Source organism: Passer montanus, unplaced genomic scaffold (assembly GCF_014805655.1).
Source record: "Passer montanus isolate IOZ18808 unplaced genomic scaffold, ASM1480565v1 scaffold47, whole genome shotgun sequence".
Taxonomy (NCBI): Eukaryota; Metazoa; Chordata; class Aves; order Passeriformes; family Passeridae; genus Passer; species Passer montanus.
In genome coordinates this window covers 1,060,665-1,081,851 of record NW_024369596.1, presented here as the reverse complement: position 1 = coordinate 1,081,851, position 21,187 = coordinate 1,060,665, and the positions used below count along the sequence as shown (strand labels likewise).

Sequence of the window (21,187 nt, the reverse complement as noted above, 5' to 3'; positions counted from 1 at the left end):
AGAGCAGCTCCCGTGGGACACCACGGGACATGGACCCCCGGGCAGGTGAGTGGGGGGTCTTTGCCCCCTCAGGGGGCAGAGGTGGGGGGCTCACGGCACGGGCAGTGCTTTGGTGACCCTCCTCCCTGCTCCCCCGTGGGCTGGGGCTCGCTGTGCCCGGGCAGTGCTGCTCAGAGCCATCCCCGGGGATGCTCCCGAGGGTGCCAGGGCAGGGACGCCTCCCACGCAGGGCACGGGGCAGGGCCTGGGCACGTCACCCTCCCACGGGCCGTGGGCGTGGGGACGGGGCAGTTTCGGCAGCCGGCTGATTCAGGGAGGCTCTTGTTGCACCACGCAGCTCCTGCCGTGACTCACGGCTCCCGGACCTCGCCCTCACCGGGGGTCCCGGCGCTGCCGCTCGCCCCTGCCCCGGCAGGAAAAGCGGCCACCCACGTACGCTGAGCGCTGCCAGGAGCGTCGGCTGGGAGGGAAAGCAAGGGCAGGGCAGGTCCTGCTCCTCCCGCGAGCCCTGGGAGCTCTGCGGCTGTCTGTCCGTCCCGCCAGGACGCGCTGCGGCCGTGCTCGCTGTGTAAACACCGCCACCACAGGGGAAATGTCCTCACTCCGCTGGCATCTGCCTAAATTTAGCTGCTCTTAGGTCATCCCTTTCCGCTGTCTCCTCGCCCCCGGGGAGTGCCGCACTGAATCCCGAGGCTGTGCCCTCCTCTGGGCAGTGCCCACACCCCCGGTGCCCTCCTGGCACAGCCCCGCAGAGCTGCCCGGCAGCAATCGATGCTCGGGGGCTGTGCCGGCTGCGGGGGCACGGATCGGTGCTGGGTTCTGCCAGACCCCGCTCAGGGAGCGCAGGGATGGGCGGTGCGGAGCCCGCGCAGGTCCCGCACCGCCCCGTCCGCGTCCCGCCCCAGCCCGGCTGCTGCTCCTGACAAAAACATCCTCTAGAGGGAACTGCCAGCCCAGGAATGGCCCCGGCGCCGCCAGGGAAGGAGCATCGCCCCGCCGGGGCGTGAGCGGCACCAGCAGCGGGCTAAGCACGGCCAGGGCGGCCACCTCCCTGCCGGTGACAGTCCCACCTGGCAGCTCACCTGGGGACAGCGGGGCTCTCCTCGGGGGGCTTTGGGGACAGCAGAACCCTCTGTGCGCGCTCCTGGCAGCCCTGCCGGGGGGACAGCCCATGCTGGAGGGTTGTACCCCTGCTCCCGGCTGTCCTGGGCCCTGCGGGGACAAGCGGGACCCCCGGCCCCCCAGGTCTGTCTCAGAGCCCCTCCCCGCTCTGCTTTGCAGGACAAGAGCCCGTCAAGGTGATCGGGGTCGTCCTGGGCATCGGGCTGGCCCTGCTCTTCCTGGCCAGTTTTGGCTACACCTTCATCCGCTGGTACCGGCGGGGCCGCGGGCAGCGGCGTGAGTAGGGCAGGGCAGGGGACAAGGCAGGGGACAGGGGGACAGGGCAGGGGACAGGGTGGGGGACAGGGCAGGGGACAGGGGGGCTCAGAGCACAGGGCCGGGGGTGTGGGGAACACGGGGGATGGAACCCCAGGTGCAGGGGGCTGGGGGCACTCTGAGGTGAGGAGGGGGATGCACAGCGCTGTCCTGCTGCTGTCCTGCTGCCTGTCCCGCCTGTCCCCAGCCTGCTACTCCCGGCAAAGCAAAGGGGGGCCCTGACACCCCTCCCTCCTCTCCCTCGTGCCTCCCAGGGCCTGACTTTGTGTTCAGCCTGTACCACTCGCGGTGAGTGACACCCCGGGGGGACCAGGCACAGCTCTCCTTGTGCCGAGGTGCCACAGCCCCTCCCCGCCCGGTCCTGCTGCTGGCAGGGGCTGGGGGTGGGCAGCGTGGTGACCCCCCTGCTGTCCCTGCAGCGGGCTGGGGTCGGTGGCACTGGAGCTGGTGCCCCCGTTCAGCATCAGCGGCTCGCTGGGCACCTCGGGCACTGGCTACGAGCCCTTCCACAAGCAGAGGCCGTGAGGTGGCAGCTGGGCTGCTGGGCAGGTAGGAAGGACATCCCCTGGTGCCCCTGCTCCCCAGTGCTGTGCTCCTGGAGCCCCTGGCCACCACAGCTTTCCTCAGGGCAGTGCCCAGGTTTTTCAGCACAAGCCCTGCCTGTGGCTCTGGCCCTTCAGAGGCTTTCCCTGAGCTCTGGGTTGGGTTTTTCCCCTCACAGGTTTTGGTTGTGTTTCCTTCCCTGCTGTCCTGGCATGGGACATGTGGCCGGGCACAGAGGGATGGGGCTGGAGCCTGGGTGCTCTTGCAGAGCTTCCTCTCCCTGCCTCTTACTCTCAGCCCAGCCCCAACAGAAAAAGCAACCAGGGGGAATTCCTCCGTTTTCACTTCTGTAAGAAACAGCCCCTGCAATTTTTGGATTCCAACCGAAATGGAAACGGCGCAGTTTCTGTTGCTAAAAAAACTTGCCAGAATCACAGAGTCCTTGGGGCTGGAAGGGACCTCTGGGACCACCTGGTGCCCAAGGTGACCTGGAGCAGGTGACACAGGAACACCCAGGTGGGTTTGGAGCATCTCCAGAGAGGGAAACTCCACAATTCCCTGGGCATCTCCTCCACCTGCAGTTCTCAGGCACAGGAGGTGCCTGGAACAGCACTGGGCTTGGCGTGGAGGAAGAGGATGCAGCTTATCCCAGGATTCCTCAACATCCTGGAGAAAACAGCCACGTTCCCCACGGCTCAGAGGCCTCGCAGCCTCCTGCACACCCAGAGAGCTGGCAGCAGGCTGTTCCTCGGGGAAGCAGCTGAGGAGGAGCTCAGAACTGGCTGATTGGATTTCTGCAACTTCGGAAAACACCGCGGGGAAACGGGAAATCTGTCTCAGTCCTCCTCCTCCTCCTCCTCCATCCACCAACATGGAAGCTGGTTCTCCACACTCCCAGTGCAAGGAGACGCCTCAGAAAGCCCCTGTGGAAGTTCCTCCTGGATTTTTAGGGCCAGTTGCCCTCGGTCCCAGCAGAACAAGCGGCTGTGGAAGTTCCTGGAGCACAGGAACAGCCGTGGGGACGTTCTGCGGTCACAGAGAGGGGCTCTGCTTGGCCAGCAGGGCTGGAGGGGGCCTTGGGATTCATTTCTTTGCAACTTTCTCTCAGAAGAAAAAGAAAAACTCACGAGAGCCACGTGTGTAGGACAGAGTGGGATTTCCAGGGAGTCAGAGGGAGCGGCTCTGCTCTCGGCCATCGAAGCTAAACCCTGTGGTCTGCAGCTTTCTCCTGGCTGGAAGGAGATCTCTGCCTGCCCAGGAGAGGGGGAAATGCCATCTCCCGGGGGCTGGGAGCCCTCCGTGGGGAGCAGGAACCAGCAGAGCCCTGCGTGACGCAGGATCCGCCCGTGGGGCCCGACGTCAGCGGCGTTTAAAAGAAAAACAACAAAAAAAGTGTCATGCTTTTGATGACTCTGATTTCCAGAGGAAGTTGAAAGAAAAAAAAAAAAGAAAGCAAAAAGTTCTAGCCCCCAAATTACGCAGAGGCAGAAGAGATGGGGCCAGTGGAGGGGCAGGAGGAGGCTCCCAGTGCCCTCCACCTCCCCGTGGGATGCAGGGCTGGATCTCACGTGGGAGATGTAAGAGGAGGAAACGCAGCAAGGGTCAGCCCTCTCCTCCTCCCTGCGCTGGAAAACCTGAAAATAAACCCCAAACCCTTCACCAGAAAACCACATTCCCCGAGGAGAGTTTCCACCAGCAGTTTTACTTCCCACCCTGAGGGTTCCTGGAAATGGAGTGACTTTTGGAAAAACTTCCTTCACACCTGGAGGGTGACCCAGGGCTGGGGCTCATCCTGTTTCTGTCCTGATGACAGCTGGTCACAGCATCACAGAATCAATTTGTTGGGAAAAGGCCTCTGAGATCATGGAGCCCAACCTGTGGCTGAGCAGAGCCCTGACTGTTTTCTTTCCTCCCCCCTGGGTTGGATTTGTCCTCCTGTCCGTCATGGAGCCCAACCTGTGGCTGAGCACCGCGTGGCTGAGCAGAGCCCTGACTGTTTTCTTTCCTCCCCCCTGGGTTGGATTTGTCCTCCTGTCCTTCCCATGGGGTGGGCATCCCTGTGGGATCGCTGGGAGCAGCCCAGCTCCTTTTCCCTGCTGCTCCTGTGGTGATTGCCCCCACAAATTCCCCAGGAGCTCCTGGAGAGTGGCTTGGTTCTCCTTGTCCCAGCTGTGATGTGGAAATGCTCCTCCCCACACGAGGCAAAGGCTCATTGCCCCGTGCTGATGGGGAACGTCCAAATGTGGAAACAGGAAGCTCAGCTTGGCCTTGGGAGAGGATGGACAGACAAAAGGATCAAATAAATAACACCACGTCCTTTCTGTATTTACAAATGAAACAAATAAATAATGTCTGCGTCCCACAGTGGCAGAGCACAGACCATAGTGTGGGTGGGGCTGCCCTGGCTCGTGCCGGGCTCTGGGTGCATCCCGGATCCTGCCCTGGGGCTCTCCCAGAGGGGCTGGCTGCTGAGGGGTCTCCGTAGGGTCAGCAGAGTCTCTTGGTCCATCCACGTGGGGTCAGGCAGAGGAGGAGCCCCGAGCTGCCAGCAGCAGGGAGCTGGTGCCAGCCTGCCCTGTGCCCGCAGCGTTGTGAAAGGCTGGGATTGACACCAGCACGGGCACGCCAGCACAGGAGCCCGGCTGGCCAGGCAAGGGGAAGTGAAGCACGGGACCAGCCCAGCCCCAAGGGGAGCCCTGCACCCCGTGCTGGGCTGCTGAGGAGGGCATGGGGTGCAGAGGTGTCCTGGGTGGCACAAGGAGGTCGGGAGGAGCCCCTCCAGCACAGCCCATCCCTGCTCCCGTTCGCTGGGGATGCTGGAGGGGTGCCCACGGCAGGACGGGGGCACAGCAGCCCCGCAGCGGCTGAGCTGGTGCTCCTGGGCCTGGCAGCCTGGGCGGTCAGGGTCAGCAGTAGCTTATCCAGTGGCAGACGAGGTAGTTGGGTCAGAGCCCGGGGCTGGTGGCCCCCGGGCACGGGTCACAGGCGGCTGTCCTTGCTGTCCCCGCTGAGCTGGCCCGGGGGCACGGTGGGCAGGGTGATCCAGCTGGGGCTGAGGCTGGGGGACAGCAGCGTCCCCAGGAGGGCAGTGTTGCTGTTGCTGAAGAGGCTCAGCTCGAAGGGAGTTCTCAGATCGGGGCTGCCTTTGCAGGTCACTGGAGCAGCCGGGGCTGCCCAGCTCAGCAGGGTGGGCGCTGGGGGCCCCGCCTGCCTGGGGAAGTCGCAGGCAGGGGCTCCCCAAGGAGCCAGGTCCCGTGTGAGGGCATGCTCGGGGGAGCACTGCTTCAGATACCCTTGGGACACGGCCAGCTCGGGGCACTCCACGTCCAGCGCGGTGTCGCTGCTGCCCGGGCCCTGCACGGAGCCTGCCCAGCCCGAGGGGGGCTCTGCCTCCCCCGGGGCCCGCTCTGGCTCCACGGTGCCCTTGGACTGCTGCAGGTAGCCCCGGAACTGCAGCTCTGCCTGGCCGGTGCCAGGGCACAGCCCTGGGCTGGCATTCCCGCTGCCAGAGGAGCAGGCAGCAGCAGGGCAGGGGCTCTCCAAGCCCACCCCGCTGTCCTCAGCCGTGGGCAGCTGCTGCCTGTAGCCCTGGGGCTGGGGGTCCGCCGAGCAGCTCAGGGAGGAGGAGGATGAGGAGGAGGAAGGGAGGTGCAGGCAGATGCCGCTGTCGGTGCTGGTGCCGCTGCTGTCTCTGCTCCCCGTGGGCCCCAGCTGGTCCTTGGGCCACGCTGGGAGCTTCCAGCCCTGCTCCAGGGGCAGCTGGGCCGTGCTGGTGCTGCCGTCAGGGCTGCTGCCCGGCTGGGGCTCCTTCTGCCACAGGAAGAGCTGCTGGACGGGGTCTGCATCCAGGCTGCCCCAGGAGGGGGGCTCATGCTCCCCCCAGAGCGAGCTCTGCTTCATGAGGGACTTCTGGGAGGGAGAGGAAGAGGAGAGTGAGCTGTGCTTCATCCCTGCTTGCTGCCTGCCTCTCCCAGCCTGGCCCCAAGGGCACTGTCCCTGCCTTACCAGGGCAGACGGTGTCCTCACGGGTTTCCTGGTGTAGGTACACACCAGCAGAGCCCCCAGGAGGCCCAGCAAGGACAGGATGATGAAGGAGGAGCTGAGGATGTCTGGGAGAAGCTCCGCACTCCCTGCAAGAGAGGACATGACCAGGTGAGGGGATTCCTCAGCACCCAGAGCCTGCCCTGGCGTGGATCCCCACGCTCCCAGGAGGCTGGGGGGGTCAGCATGCCCTGGTTCCCCCTTCCCTGGCCCCACTCACTGTCCCTGTGGCCGGTGGTGACGCACTGCTCGCCCGAGCGCGCGGCGGGGACGGCCCAGTTGGCCAGGCTGGGCTCCACGCTCAGGCAGTACTCTGTGAGCCAGAACAGCTTGCCGATGCTGAACTCGGTGCTGTTCTTCACCACGGTGATCTGCAAGGAACAGCACGGGCTGGAACCTGGGAGCACCCAGCTCCTGCTTCCCTCCCTCCTCCTCCTCTGTCCCCTGGGAAAGTCCCCAGGTTGTGGTGCGATCATGATGACAGCAGCTAGATCCAAAATCCCCACTGGGGCTGGAAAACTCTGCCATAAAACACGCAGAGAAGCCTCTCCGTGCTGCTGTGGCTGTGAGAAAGCTCAGCATTTACTCCTACAGACAGCCCTGCCTTAACAACCTGGTTTTCCCCTTGAGCAGGGACAGAGGGGGACAGCGCGGGAGCAGCAGCTGGTCTCACCGTGTGGTTGTCCCGTGTCCTCCTGAGGTACACGTGGCAGCGGGTCATTTCCTTCTGGAAGTCGCTGTACTCCAGGGTGCTGTTCCCGGAGCGGAGCAGCAGCTGCAGCCGCACCTGGATGGAGTTGCCCACCACGGAGAGGCTCTGGCTGGCCAGGTGAAGGCCAGCTGGAAGCAGAACAGTCAGACAGCAGGTCAGGGCTGTTTCCTGCTCACAGCTCGCAGCCCCTGCAGCAGCAGACTGAGCTGTGACCGTCCCACCCATCCCCGGGCTGCCCCATCCCCCTGCACACCCCCCTGCCCTCCAGCAAGGCGTGGAGGGCAATATCCCAGCTCTCATTCCTCCCACAGCTCTTTCCAAGCAGCTCAGCACCCCGACCCCAGCTCCAGCACAGGCTGGAGAAGAGCCCACGCCACCTTGCTGCGGGAAGAAGCTGCCAGTCTTTTCCCAGGAGGACGTGCTGTTCCCGGCCACGGCCCTGACCCGCGCGTGGTAGCGCTGCTTCGGGTCCGGGGTGTAGTGCGTGAGGTCACAGGAGTGCTCCGAGGTGTTGCTGCACTCCGGGATGGCTGTCCAGGGGATTCTGGAGCCGTAGCTGTGGGGAGAGGCAGCAGGGGTGAGCAGAGGGTGCCGGGCAGGGCGGGACGCGGGCTCCCCTGGCTGCTACTCACACTATGTACTCCACGTCGTAGCTGGCGTTGCTGGGGCAGCCGTGCCCCGGCTCCCACCTCAGCAGGTTCCTCCCCATCTCCACGACGAAGCGCACGGAGCGGGGCCCGGCCAGCTCCTCACCTGTGGGGCACACGCTGAGCTCAGGGGGGGCTGCACAGCCCCGTCCCACCTCAGCCCCCAGGAGCCTTGGGGGGCCTCCTGCAGCACCACCCGTGACGTGACAGCGCTGACCACCCGAAACGTGCAAGCCTTTGCCCAGATTTCTCTCTCCAGTTTCCAGGATTTGTTCAGCCCCCTCTTCTCCTTCCTCTTTCTTTTTCTGGGACAGCCCAGCTGGGGTTTCTTGGTGTTTTCAGCCCCAGGAAAGGAGCTATCCCCTGCCGTTCGCCACCAGCTCTGTTTGGACTCGGCTTTCCTGTTTTGCTCATCTGCTGCCTGGGTGAAACCAGACTTTTCACACCTCCCGCCTGACCTCGGCGTTGTCACCTGGCAGAAAAGCCCCGCTGATGACATCTGCCACCTTTCCCTTGCAGGTGTCCCTGGCAGCTGCTGCCTGCTGGCAAACCCCCAGCGCAGCGCTGTGTCCCCAGTGCCTGTGGCCCCTCACGGTGACACCAGTGGGGACAAGCCAGGCTGGTGCCCCTCGCCGAGCCTTTTTCTCCCAACCAGCAGTGAAAGGCGAGCAGTGAGCAGGGAGCCCTGGCCATGCCCCTCTCCCAAGCGCTGATCTGAGGGCTGAGCACCCACCAAAGGTGTCCAGGCTGTGGCTCCAGTCTTATTCCCCCTCCCAAACATCCCACCCCGAGCTGTGAGGCTCAGCCCCGGCCACAGGGGGATGAAAACCATCAGGAGAGACTCACCGTGCGTGGGGCAGGCGAGGAGCAGCGCCAGGCACAGCGCCAGGGCGGTGGCAGAGGGGACCATGGCATCCTCCGCGGCCGCAGGGCGAGCGGGGCCGGGCTGTGCCCCGGCGGCGGCCGAGCGCTCGTTTTTCCCCCGGGGGCTGGCTCAGTGACGTCTCGGAGGCGTTCAAACAGCGCCAGGAAAGTCACCGAGCAGTCACTTCCACTTCTCTTCGCTGTCCACCCACTCACCCCCAGGCAAAGCCTCAGCCTGGGCTGGGCTTTCCGACAGAGCTGGGGAGGAACAGTTCTGGGGCTTTTCTGAGCAAAGCTGGGCCGTGCTGAGAAAGGCAAGCAGAGTAAGGGGTGTCTCTGCCCTTGCCGCTTTGTTGTGAAATGAGATGTTAGAAGCACGGCGCAGGTGAGTGTCAGCACCGAGGTGACCTGGCACAGGGGCTTTCCTGAGCACAGCACCGTGTCCTGTCCTGAACCAGCTGAATCCAGCCGGGTTCTGACAGCCCTGGAGCCCCACGAGGGGTTCTGGCTTTCCTTTCCTTTGGGCTCAGCCTGCAGTTCCCCTCTCTCCTTTTCTGGGGCTGAGTGAGAACCTCTGGGCTGTCCTGTGTCCTGCAACACCCTCACACAGGGGTGACACTGATTTCCAGTGTGACACGGGGCTGCCACTGTCCCCAGGGCTCTGGTGACCCCCCAGGTCAGTCTGTGACCCCATGGCTGTGGGGTCTGCCCACGGTGCTGTCCTGCCTGTGTGCTGGTGCTGGGACCTGAATCGCCACCAGCAGACTGTGCGAGTGCTCTGCTTTGCCTCAGAGCTTGCTTGAGGGCTTTCCTGGGGCCCTCATGTGATGGAGAGTGATTTTCCTCAAAAAGAGGAATTTCCCACTGGGGAATTAGTGGAAAGAACACAGACAAAAAGAGCAAGAGAAACCAAAAGTGCTGTGGACGGAGTCAGAGCATCACGGTGGGCACAGAGATGCAGGCTGCTCTTTGAAGAACCATCCTAAAGGCCTGAAGTGGGAGATTTCTCCTGTTTTCCCTGCCTTATCCTCCTGACAAAGGCCAAGAGCTGCCACAAACTCACAGCCTGGCAGGAGCACCAGCAGCAGATCCCCCCCTGCCCTGGGTTTATCCCCAGCCAGAGCAGAGCACTGATGTCCTGCCACTCTGCTCTTGGCCCCCGAGGCACAGCTGGCAGCCACGAGCTGAGGAGCCCCGAGATGAGGCACGGCCAGTCCCACACAAAGCCACAGGCTGTGTTCTGTGGAAGCCACAACAACGAAAAGCAGCGGGAGCAGAAGGCAGGAAAGTGGGAGTTGTGTGGAAGAGGCACGGCGGGGCTGGCCCTGCGGTTCAGAGAACAGGAGAAGTAGTTGGCAATTTAGAGGAAAGCGAAAGAGGCTGAGGAGGAACGAGAGTTCTGCAGAATGCTTGGATGGCCAGGGGCACCGGGGCTGGAGCTCTGCAGGGAGGGCACGGCCAGGGGCCACGGGAGAGGCTGCTGAGGGGACAGCGAGAGCTGGGGGGATGTGGCTGACCCTGAAATGGACACACCACGGAGAAACCCAGCCCAGGAGCACCCCGGGCTGTGCATTTCCCTCCCTGCTGTGCCTCAGGAAGCTTTCCCAGGGTGACAGCAGGATCAGGCAGGTGGTGCAGGGCAGGGATGGCCCCGGAGGGCTGGTTCTGCACAGCCCTGCCGCAGGACAGAGCAGGGCAGAGGGAACCTCATCCCAATTCCCTCGAGCCTGGGGGCTTGGAGCAGCTCTGCTGGGCTGGTGGAGCCAGCTCTGGCTGTGTGTTTTAGATCCCTTCAATGGCTGGGAGGGCAGGAGGGTGCAGAGAGGGCTCAGAGCAGCAGGAAAGGTGAGGATTTCACCCGGGAGCTGTGTGCATGCTGACATTTACCATCAGGCTGCTGAGGTCAAGGCACACTGTTCTCTGTTCCCTGGAACTTGCTGTCTGTACGTGGCTTTGTAGCAAGCAATGAATGGCTCCTGGAGCTGCTTTCTGAGAATCCCTTTCTGGAGTGGCCTCAGCAGCTCAGGAGGGCACAGCTGGCTCAGGGCTGCCTGGAGGTGCAGCTCAGTGCTTGCCCACCCCTGGCACTCAGCAGGCACAGCCTGCCGAGGCACAAAAAGCAAACAAAAAACCCCAAAAACCACTCCTGCCTGTGAAAACTGCAGAGGAGTGTGCTGTGGAGTGAGGGCTGGCCCAGAACCCCTCTGGGAGCTGGGAGCAGGAGGGATCAGAGGGATCCAGCCCAAACTTCCCAGCCTCAAAAGGAAGGGGAATCCTCCAAGCCTGGATGTCCCTACTCATCTCTGCCCTTCTGATGAGCTGGTGTGGGTGGGGAGCTGGATGAAAGAGGGACTTACACCAAGAGCAATGCCAGGAGAAACCTGTGGCACTGAGGGTCCTGGGTCTGGCTCTCAGAAAGAACAGGATGAAGCTAGGCTTTTCTCCTTTAATCCAGGAATTTTCACCTTTTTCTCCCTGAGTCCTTGGCCAAGCAGAGCATCCCCCAGGCTGTGCCTGCGGGGCAGGCAGGAGGCTCTGCTGGTACTGGAAGAAGCATTGCCTCCATCAGCAAAGGAATTAAAAGGCCTCTAGAGAAACCAGAGGGAAACAGCATTTAATTTCCTTTGGAACAGGGAATTCTTGACTCACAGCAGTGAGATTCTCCTGGCTGGGCATGGCTGAGCATCCCCGGGACAGGAGAGTGAGAGGGGGGCACGGAGGGGAGGAAGGGGGGCTCGGGTGAGCCAGGAGGGCAGCGGGGAGCTGCTGCTCGCTGGGGCCGGGTCTGCCCGGCTCTCCGAGCCCCCTGGCCGTGCCCCGCGTCCCCGGGCCGGCCGGCAGAGCGCAGGTGTTGTGTTGGGAAAGCGGCGGCGGAGCCGGGCGGCAGGTCGGACAGGTTTGCTGCTGGCACTGACGTACGAGCCCGCTCGCCAAACACCTCCCGGCCCCGGCCCCGCCGAGCTGGCCCTGCTCGGCACCGCGCTGCTGGCATGGCCGTGCCGCGGCTCTGAGCCCAGCCCAGCCCCGATCCCGGCCCATGGACGGCAAAACCTCCCCGGTAAGTGCGGGGCTCCGCGGGGCGCTCCCCTGGGCTGCGGAGGAGGGACCGCTCTGTCCCGCTGCTCTCCCGGCTGCTCCTCCGCGGCAGCCGGAGGGAGAAGGAGCCGGGGGAGCTGCCGGAGGAGCTGCTGCCTCCGGCACCCCTCGGCAGCTGGAGGGAGGGCGGCCAGCAGCATCCCTGGTGCTGGCACACAGGGCTCCCGGCTGCTCTGCCACACTGGAGCTGTGACCTGAGGGGACCGGCTGGTGCTGTCAGAGGGATCTGGTGCTGCTTGGCACGTTCTGAGCCCCCCGGCACTTTCCTCTGGTGGGCACAGCCCTGCTGCTCCCCTCTCCAGGCAGTTTTCCCTGCGCCCTTTTGGGCTGGGCTGACTGGGACCGGCTCAGCCCTGGATGTGGGGCTTTGCTGAGCATCCTGTCATGAGGAAAACATCCATCCCGGCCGGGCACCGGGCGAGGCAGCGGGTAATTACCGTGCTGAGCAGCGCCGGCCGTGCCAGCGACATCCGGGACAAAGGCGGCGGTGGCGGCGTGCCTGGGGCCCCGGGGAGGCACAGCCAGCTCTGACACCGTCCTCTTCCTGCCCCTTGGCCTGGGGGTGCCAGGGGCAGGGGCACAGCGGGCTCGTGCTGGGTGTTGGCTGCCTCTGAGGAGAGGGAGAGCGGTCGCAGCTCTGGGTGGCCCCAAAGCAGGGTGGCATCGCTGAGCCTTGGTGACAGTGGGGCAGGAACTGGCACGGCCACATGCAGAGACAATTGCCCAATACTGGACAACCTCACTGAGCCATCTTGCCATTGTCACTTGGGTTAAATGGGCCATCAGGAGTGCCAGGAGCCACCCTTGGCTCTGCAATGGCAGCAGTGTCTCTTTGTCCTTCCAGGCCTCTGTTAGCCCCTCTGTGGAGCGAGGTGAGCGGTGCTTACCCAGCCCCTGGAACATTTCCACACACATTGGGTCTGTGCCCAAAGGGTGCCCACCCTGGCACAGGATGAGCTGTCCCTGGCCACGTCGGGCTGGCTCAGTCAACAGCTGGCTCAGTTAGTGCAGAGTGGCACTGTCTAGCTTTGGGATTTCACTGCTGTGTGTGCCAGGGGCTTGGCAGTGCCCTCCCACCCTGTTCTGTGCTGGGCTCTGTCCCCTCCCAGGCAGCTCCCCCCAGCAGTGGCACTGGAGCAGGACACTGTCACCCAGAGGGATTAGTGGCTCTCACAGGCTGGGGACGCCCCTATCCCTGGAGAGGACAATGTCTCCATTGTGTGCTGGCTGAGCTGCCCGCAGACAATGGGAGCTTCACAACCAGGGGAAGGAGTTCCCAGGCTGGGCACAAGGCTGGAGCCGTGCTGAGGGCAGGCTCAGCTGGGCAGGAGGATCTGAGGCAGCTCATGGAAGCCAGCCTGCCTCCCTCCCCTCTCGATGCTCCGGGTTTTTGGGAGCTCTGTGTCCTTCTGCTCCTCCGGGACTGGGCCCTGGGTCAGGTTGCAACACCCAGGTGTTCCCTGGCTTCCGCTTTCCCTCCCACTCCGAAACTGTGGCTGCCTGCTGGCTGCCTTCCTGCAGCCTCCAGCCCAGCATCACCTTTCCCCTGGTGCTTGTCCTGCCCTGGGTTTGGTTTGGGGGCCTTCCCTCCACGTCAGGGTGTGGAGGGAGGTCAGTGCACAGTGCGAAGGGGACGGGCACCTCAGCGCTGCTGCCCTGGCTTTGGGTGCCTTGCCCACTCTGCTCCGAGCTTTGGAGCAGGGACAGGGTGTGAGGTGGTGTTTGCACTCCGGACAGGTCAGCAGAGATGCAGACAGGTGGTGTTCACTGCAAGACGAGCAAAGCTGGCCAGGAGTGTCCCCAGTGTCCCTGAAAGCCAGGGCTGTGCCAGGCAGGGGCTGGCCGTGCCCCCTCCCCACAGCTCTGCGTGGGGCACCCCTGAGGCTGCTGCAGCAGCAGAGGCCGGCGGGGAAAGGGCTCAAACCGCAGCGGCGCCTGTGATCCGGGCTCGGCCCTGCTCTGACTTTTACTCAAAAGCCAGCGAGGGATGAGTAAAGGTTTTGTGGGCAGGAGGCATCGCTCGCTCAGCGGGGTCATGCACTCTCCCCAGCAGAAACATCCGTGCCAAACCACCGCTGTTCTCCCTGCTGCAGTGGCCCTGCCCTGCTCACCGTGCTAGGAGCTGTTACCCTTCCTGGCAGCCTGCAGAATTATTCAGACTTAAGGCTTTGAAGGAAATAAGCAGCTGAGTGTAAGGAAGGGCATGTGCTGCCTGCTGAGGAGCGCTCAGAGCAGCCTGACCTGTGGCACGTTTCGGTGTTCATGTGATGTGTTTGCACAGTGCAGGTGGGAGTGCTGCAGCACCCAGCGTTGCTGGCTCCCTGGGCTGTGTTTTCTGTGTGTGGTGGAGAGGCTTCTCCTTTGGAGGATTGCAGTGCTACTGTTCTGATAAGCAAAGGGTTACAGCTGCTGCAGGGTGAGATGTGACACATCGGACGTGGAGACAGCACACAAATGCCAGGGAAAAGGGTATTTACAGAAACCTCATTTCAACGCAGGCAGGAGAAATCCTTTTCCCAGGAAAGGTTCCTGGCATCCCCACATTGCTTTGCTCAGGACCTGCCACAGCTCTGGCTGTCACCCACAGCGGGCACTGAGGGTACCAGGGATGCCCCACAATGGGCATTATGCTTGTTGGGGCAGGGCACTGCAGGGCAACCCCCAGCCCTGCCAGCCTCGAGGAGAGCACTGAGGGGCTCTCCTGGGCTCCCTGGCACCCTCGGGAGGAGGCAGGGCTGGGAAATCCGGGTGTGGGGAACCTGGAGCAGGTCCAGGCTGGTGCAGAGGGGTGAGAGTGGGGCTGAGGCAGTGAAACAGAAAGTGCCTCTCCCCGCTCCTCCCCTTGCACAGGAGCCCGGGGAGCTCCAGCGGGTGGGGAGGTGGCTCCCCATGGCCGGGGGACAGCAGGGTGCTGTGCCAAGGCCCGCGGGCTGGGAGGAGGTTTGTGCCGGGGGTGGCCCCGCACGGCCACTGCTGGTCAGGGCAGGTGGCCCGGAGCCGGGGGTGGTGTGGCTGCGGCTCTGCGGGGATGGGCTTGGCAGGCACAGCCCGAGCAGGGCAGCTGTGTGCTGGTGTGCAGCACAGGTGTGTGTTTGGTGTGCAGAGCACAGGTGTCCCTGGTGTGCAGCACAGGTGTGTCCTGGTGTGCAGCACAGGTGTGTTATGTGTGCAGGGTGTCTCTGGTGTGCAGCACAGGTGTCTCTGGTATGCAGGGCACAGCTGTATCCTGGTGTGCAGGGTGTCTGTGGTGTGCAGCACACGTGTGTCCCTGGTGTGCAGCACAGGTGTGTCCCAGTGTGCAGCACAGGTGTGTCCCAGTGTGCAGCACAGGTGTGTCCCAGTGTGCAGGGTGTCTCTGGTGTGCAGCACAGGTGTCTCTGGTGTGCAGCACAGGTGTGTCTGGTGTGCAGCACAGGTGTGTGCAGCACAGGTGTGTTCTGTGTGCAGCACAGGTGTGTCCCGGGCTCGGAGCTCCTCGGGACGCGTGGCCACGCCGGCCGTGACTCACGGATAATGCCCAGGAAGTCGCAGCAGCGCCTGGCTGGGGAGGGCACGGCGCGTTCACACAGCGCCAGCAGCCTCTCCACCTGCTCATTAGGGCTCCTGGCTCCCAGCAGGAAACACGAGCGGGGACAAAACCCAGCTGGAAGGGCGAGGGGGCTCCCAGCAGTGTCCCCACTGTGCCCGTGTCCCTGCCCTGCCCGCTCCAGAGCTCCAGCCCGAGCGCTCCTCGCCAGCCTGGCAGGGAAAGGGATGACTGCTCATGGAGAAAGGTGATCTGCAGCAGTGCAGGGCCCAGAACCAGAGACAGGCTCCCAGAGGGACGTCTTAGAGCCCATCCCTGGGTGGTGAGGGGTCCCTGCAGGGTGGCAGCTCCCCCTCAGAAGTCCTCATTCCCCAGAATGGTTTGGATGGAAAGGGACTGAAGGCTCACCCAGTTCCAGCTCCCTTCCATGGGCAGGGACACCTCCCACCAGACCAGGTTCCTCCAAGCCCCATCCATCCTACAAAAGGTAGAGGAACAGCATTTATTTTGGGGTTTGTTCACAGGTCCTCTCTGGAGGAAAATGAGATGCTCTGGCTTCTGTCGCCAAGGGAGCACTTGGAAGAGCGTATTTTGAGGAAAGGAAACAGATACACATTCTTTTGTGAATTCATGGATCAGGAGTGACACAACTGCAGAGCAGCATTCCAGGGTGCAGGACGTTTCAGGGCTTGGAAAACACCGATTATTAAGTGTTACTAAATGACAGCTGGAAATTGCACTGTATTTTTCAAATGGCTAATTAAGGATAGATGCATAAATTGGGGCACTGGCCCCGTGGAACTGGGCCACGGCGTGACTGTCACGATGCCAAATACCCGGCTGATTGCTGGGCTCACAGTGCTGCCTTTGGGAGGTTCAGCTGCCTGAAGGGGAGAAACCCAGTGACAAGGAGGAATTTGGCCGTCCTGGGTGGGATGTGGCTCAGGTTCCGGCACAGAGAGAGGCACTGGGGTGGTGGCTCTCCGTGAGGCTCGTGGTTCTGTGAGGAGCAGGCTCGTTGTGGTGCCAGGGGGGCTCAGCTCTCTCTCTGTGCTGCTTTCACCTCCACAGCTGGCAGCTGGGGGACTCTGGTGGGCAGCAGCCACTGCTGGTGACAGCCCCCTCTGCCCACAGAGCACTGCCTCGCCCAGCAGTGTCCCTCCCAGCCTGCTCCATGTCTCCACGGCCAGCAGCATCTTCGGTGCCCGTGCTCCGCCGCCGAGAGAGAACGTCCTGGGCATCAGCTTCAAACCCTACAGCCCCGAGTCCGGCCCGGCCCCGAGCCCCTGCTCGGCCTGTGACAGCACACGTGAGGATGGCACCCAGGGTGACCCGTGGCCCTGGTGCCTCCCAGGCTGGGGAGGGATGGAGGGAGGCAGGGAGGTCACAGCCAGCCGCGGGCTGGACTTTCCCTGGGCTGTGAGGGGTGTGGGGGGCAAGGGAGGGCACAGAGACCACTGGGGTGTGCACGGCCCTGCTCTCCCACAGCCCTGGGGTGGGCAGCACGGCCCCCAGGAGGCAGCTGCCCCCTGACCCTGCCTCTGCCCTGCTGCCAGGCTCCTCCATGTTCAGAGCTCCGTGCATGAGCCAGCGGCGCCTCGCGCTCGTCTTCTGCGTCTCCGTGCTCATCGTGCTGCTCGTGGCCCTCATCCTGCTGTGTGAGTGGGGGGCTCCTGGAGGGGCCTCGGAGGAGCTGGGGGGCAGCACAGCCTGGGGATGCCCACGCTGGGAAGTGCCAGAGGGAAACCCGGAGACAGGGATGTGCTCCTGCCATTCCCTGGGTGTTCCTGACATCTGGTGGAGAGACGGGAGCTGGGGAAGGGGAAGAGGAGATCTGCTGCCCGGGCTGGGGCCAGCACTGGGGGCTGGGGCTGCGCTGGGCTTTCCTTCTGCTGGGCTCGCCCTGGTGGGCAGCAGGGCACCCAGCAGCACCCACAGCTGCCCTCCCCAAGACAAATCGTGGTCCACAGGCAGGAGGGGCACAGACCCCAGGGAATGCCTTTAACCCTCCAGCTGCCACTCTCCAGCCGTGGGCTTGAAGCACTCCCAGGCTGAATGCATTTCCTGCGGGTGAAGGGAGAGGGGCTTGCAGCAGCTGGGGGTGCTCAGGGGGGCCAGTCCTCCCCCAGCCCCGTGCCCAGCAGCTCCTCACTCTTGCTCAAACACACCTCACGCTCACACCCAGTGATGGGCAACGCTCCTGTGCCCGGCACGCCTCCAGATGCCCACCCAGGTGGGGCACAGCCCTTCACCCGTGGCCAGCCCTGGCCTCAGCGCGGTGCTCTCCTGCTTCCAGTCATGTTCTGGAGGTCGCAGACGGGCATCCTGTACAAGGAGCCAGCAGAGAGCTGCAAGGACAGCGCCGTGCGCTGCGACGGCGTCGTCGACTGCTCCCAGAGGAGCGACGAGCTGGGCTGTGGTGAGGCACGGCAGCGGGGTGGCGGCAGTGGGGACAGCCCCGGGAGCAGCCTGACCCTCCCGCTCCGTCCCACAGTGCGTTTCTCATCCGAGGAGTCCTTGCTCCACGTCTACTCCAGCACTGAGAGCCAGTGGCTGCCGGTGTGCAGCAGCGACTGGGACGAGTCCCTCTCCAGGAAGACCTGCCGGCAGCTGGGGTTTCAGAAGTAATTCCTGCAGGGCGGCTTGTGCTGCTGGGCTGCTGGGCCCTGCCAAAGCCCTGCCGTGACGGGGTGCGGGGTCTGCCGTGCTGTTTGCCCCTGTGCTGTGTTTTCCCACTGGAAGGCGGCGTGTGCAGCGCTGCTCTGGGCACGGGGCAGGCACCGGGTGGGCAGTGCCCGCACGGCGGGACCCTCACTGCCTGTCCTCTCCCCTCCCAGCGCGTCCCAGACCGAGTTCATCCCCCTGCGAGTCTCTGGCAAGAGCCTCACGGTGACTGAGGAGCGAGAGACCATCCAGCAGAGCCTCAACAGGTACCAGGCTCAGCTGCTGCCCTGCCCCTGCCCTGGTGCCCCCGGGACGGGGCTGAGGCTGCCTCTCCCTCCTCTCTCCCGCAGCTCCCAGTGTCTCACGGGGAAGTACGTCTCCCTGCGATGCACAAGTAAGGACTGGCTAGGACACAGCCGAGGGTGGGTCCCTTTTCCACAGGCTTGGGAGCGCTTTCCCCCCTTCCCAGCACAGGGGTGGGCAAATGGGACATCTTCAAATGTTCTGGGTGGCAGAAAAGCACCAACACTGCGTTCCCTGCAATGCGTGTGGCTCCTGTGGGTGGTGGGGGTGCTGTGTGTGTCCCCCCAAGCCTTTCCCCCAGCCCTGCTGTCCCCCCCAGCCTGCGGGCAGAGGATTTCTGGCCGGATCATTGGTGGGAAGGAGACCTCTGTGAACAAATGGCCCTGGCAGGTCAGCGTGCAGTACGGGCCCATCCACATCTGCGGGGGCACCATCATCGACGCCCAGTGGGTGCTCACCGCTGCCCACTGCTTCTTCATGTGAGTGCTGCTGCCAGCCCGGGCACCCAGCCCAGCGCCAGGCCCAGCTCTCACTCCCTCCTGCCCCGTCTCGCCCTGCCAGGAACAGCATGAAGATCCTGGACGACTGGAAGGTGTACGGAGGGGTGTCGGACCTGAAGCAGCCCATGGAGGGCATCCCCGTGTCCCAGGTCATCATCAACTCCAACTACAGCGACGACCACGACGACTACGACATCGCCCTCATGAAGCTCTCCAGGCCACTGACGCTCTCAGGTGAGGTCACCCAGCTCACCTGGGCTTGGCTGGCTGGGGTTTGGGGCACAGGGAGATGGGCAGGGCTGAGAGGTGTGTCCTGGGAGCCGTGGGGTGTGGGGGGCTGCTGCCGGCAGGAGCATCCACAGAATTCACAGAATCCCTGGGTTGGAAGAGACCTTAAAGATCATTGAGTCCATGCCCTAACACCTCAGCTAAACCACAGCACTGAGTGCCACATCCAGGCTGTTCTGAAACACATCCAGCTCTGCTGTGGCCACCTTGGCACCCGCAGCCGTGGGCTCAGCTGAGCCCCCAGCCCCACTCGGGGCCGGTGGGATGGGCAGGGAGGGGATGGATGAGGTGGGCAGCCTTTCCTGCGCCCACGCTCCTCCCTGCGCTGGTTTGTGCCCCGGTGAGTCACCCTCGCTCCCATCGCGGCTCCTGCAGCCCAGGTGCGCCCCGCCTGCCTGCCCATGCACGGCCAGCGCTTCCAGACCGGCCGGTCCTGCTTCATCACCGGCTTCGGCAAGACCAGGGAGAACGAAGGTGAGGCAGGAGCGCGGCTCCCCGCAGGCAGCCCCTGCCCCAGCCCGGCCCCGCTGGGGCCCTCCGGGGCTGTCCCGCCGGGATAACTCAGGGATTGCCCTGCCAGCAATTTCAGCTTTGCAGAAATGAGACCTGAGAGAAGCAGCCGCTTCCTCCCTCGCTGGTGAGGGGCCGGGGTGGGGGGATGGCGAGGCCCCCCCTGCCCCACAGCTCTTCCTGCCTTGCAGATAACACGTCCCCGAAGCTGCGGGAGGCCGAGGTGAAGCTGATCGACTACAAGATCTGCAACAGCGACAAGGTGTACGAGGGCTACCTCACCCCCCGCATGATGTGCGCCGGCTACCTGCAGGGAGGCAAGGACGCCTGCCAGGTGAGCTGGGGGCACCGGGCACAGCTGCCCCGCTCTGGGTGCCCACAGAGGGGCCTCTCCCGTCCCCCCTCCTCACTGCTCTGCCCCCCTGAGCCAGGGTGACAGCGGAGGGCCCCTGGTGTGCGAGGACGATGGCCGCTGGTATGTGGCCGGGGTGACGAGCTGGGGGACAGGATGTGGCCAGAAGAACAAGCCCGGGGTGTACACACGTGTGACGAAGCTCCTCAGCTGGATTTACAGCAAAATGGAGGTGAGCTGGCAGGGCAGGGCGGCCCTGGAGAGGGGCTGGGCTGGGGGCACCTCACCCACCCCGCTCTCCTCTCTGTCCCTTGCAGAGCGAGAACGACTAAGGGCAGGATGGACACTGTGCCACTCCGGCTGGCACGGGCCACTGCCAGGACACGATGCCACCAGCCAACCCCCACCTCTCTGGACTGTCCGTGCAGCCAGGGACCTGCGGCTGCCCCCGAGCTCTGGAACCAGCCCCTGCAAAGTGCCCTGGCCTGGCGCCAGGGGTGGCATGGTGGTGGCTGGGCACAGCACCCAGCCAGGCCCCGGGGCACACAGCCCATGCCAGCAGCTGGCCGTGCTGGCTGGGGACGCCTCCCTGCCCCCTGTGTGTGGCTCTCCTGTGAATAGACCTGTCTGGACGGGCTGTGTGAGTGCTTCCTGGCACACTCGGCGGGCGAGGGGCTGCCAGCAGTGCCCGTGGAGAGGGAGCTCTCTCCTTTAGCCGGGCTGTGTCACCTTAGGGTGGAGGATGTGGCAGCTGTGTCCACCCTGGCACACCCGCGGGCTCCGCTGGCGGCTCTGCTGCCAGGGGCAGCCCCGAGCTGTGGATATTCCTCCCGCCGGGAGCGGCGGCCGCTGCTCTCGTGTTTGCCGAGGGATTTAGGAAGTGCCTTGCCCTGCCTGCCAGAGAAACGCTGGGTTGTTTATTTTTCCGTGCCGGCGCTCCCTCCCAGGACCGCAGCCACACCGGGCAGGGTTTGGCAGCCCCTGGGGCGCTCTGAGCCCTGGGGGTGGCTCTGGGAGCTGTGACAGGAGCAGCGGCTGCCAAAGGCCACGCTGGAGCGTGGTTCAGGGCAATCACCCTCGTGGGCAGTGCCCGGAGGGAGCAGCCCTGGATCTCCATGCTCCCTCCTGCCTGCAGCCTGTCCGCCCTGCCCACACCCACAGGGACATTTCCCTCGAAATGTCCCCCCAGCAGGGACATTTCCCTCGAGGGCACGAGTGCCTTCACCTCCTGGTGGACGCTGGGGCACACAAGGAGATCCCCAGGCTGAGCAGAGCCTGCCTGCTCCCCTCCCCTGCCCTGTGGTCAGCTGCAGGGGGGGGTCCTGTGGAGCCTGGCCACCCTGCACTCTTCTAATAAATGTTTTGGTAGTGTCCCACGTGGAGATGGCTCCTTGGGATGGGCTGGGAGGGAAGCGGCAGCGTGCCAAGGATCCCTGGGGAGCGGGCAGTGGGGTTGTGGTGGAGCAGCCCTTCCTGCCCGTCACCCTCAGGGGTGCTGCTGGTGGCAGGAGAAAAGGGATGTTTTCATTGCTCAGGTCCTGGGAACATCCCCTGGCTCCCAGCACTTCCCCTGGAGAAGGCAGCTGTGGTCTGTATTGGGATTTTGGGTGCAGAAAGCACCTGCCTCTCCCTGGGCTGGGGCTGCACCTGCCCGCTGCTGGAAGGGCTGGGGGAGTTCCTGGCCTTGCTTCACCTCCGGGGATT

At 64.1% G+C, this 21,187-nt stretch overlaps 2 protein-coding genes across 2 annotated transcripts; one reads left to right on the top strand and one right to left on the bottom strand.

Moving 5' to 3' along the window:
• TMPRSS13 (transmembrane serine protease 13) lies at positions 1-20,856 on the top strand (the record flags this gene model as incomplete). Its single annotated transcript, XM_039721757.1, has 13 exons — positions 1-45; positions 16,001-16,175; positions 16,423-16,524; positions 17,163-17,285; positions 17,361-17,490; positions 17,704-17,796; positions 17,881-17,924; positions 18,153-18,312; positions 18,395-18,567; positions 18,997-19,095; positions 19,323-19,465; positions 19,563-19,715; positions 19,801-20,856. Coding segments are annotated over 13 exons (1,455 nt in total), but the record flags the coding sequence as incomplete, so codon positions are not given.
• On the bottom strand, positions 1,575-8,346 carry IL10RA (interleukin 10 receptor subunit alpha). Its single transcript, XM_039722147.1, has 8 exons — positions 8,227-8,346; positions 7,366-7,486; positions 7,111-7,289; positions 6,695-6,861; positions 6,242-6,392; positions 5,986-6,110; positions 3,937-5,889; positions 1,575-3,855 (listed from the first exon to the last, which is right to left on the bottom strand). Exons 1-7 carry the CDS (start codon positions 8,288-8,290, stop codon positions 4,960-4,962), a joined length of 1,737 nt encoding a protein of 578 aa, XP_039578081.1. The 5' UTR covers positions 8,291-8,346; the 3' UTR covers positions 1,575-3,855; positions 3,937-4,959.
• Positions 20,857-21,187: the final 331 nt, after the last annotated feature.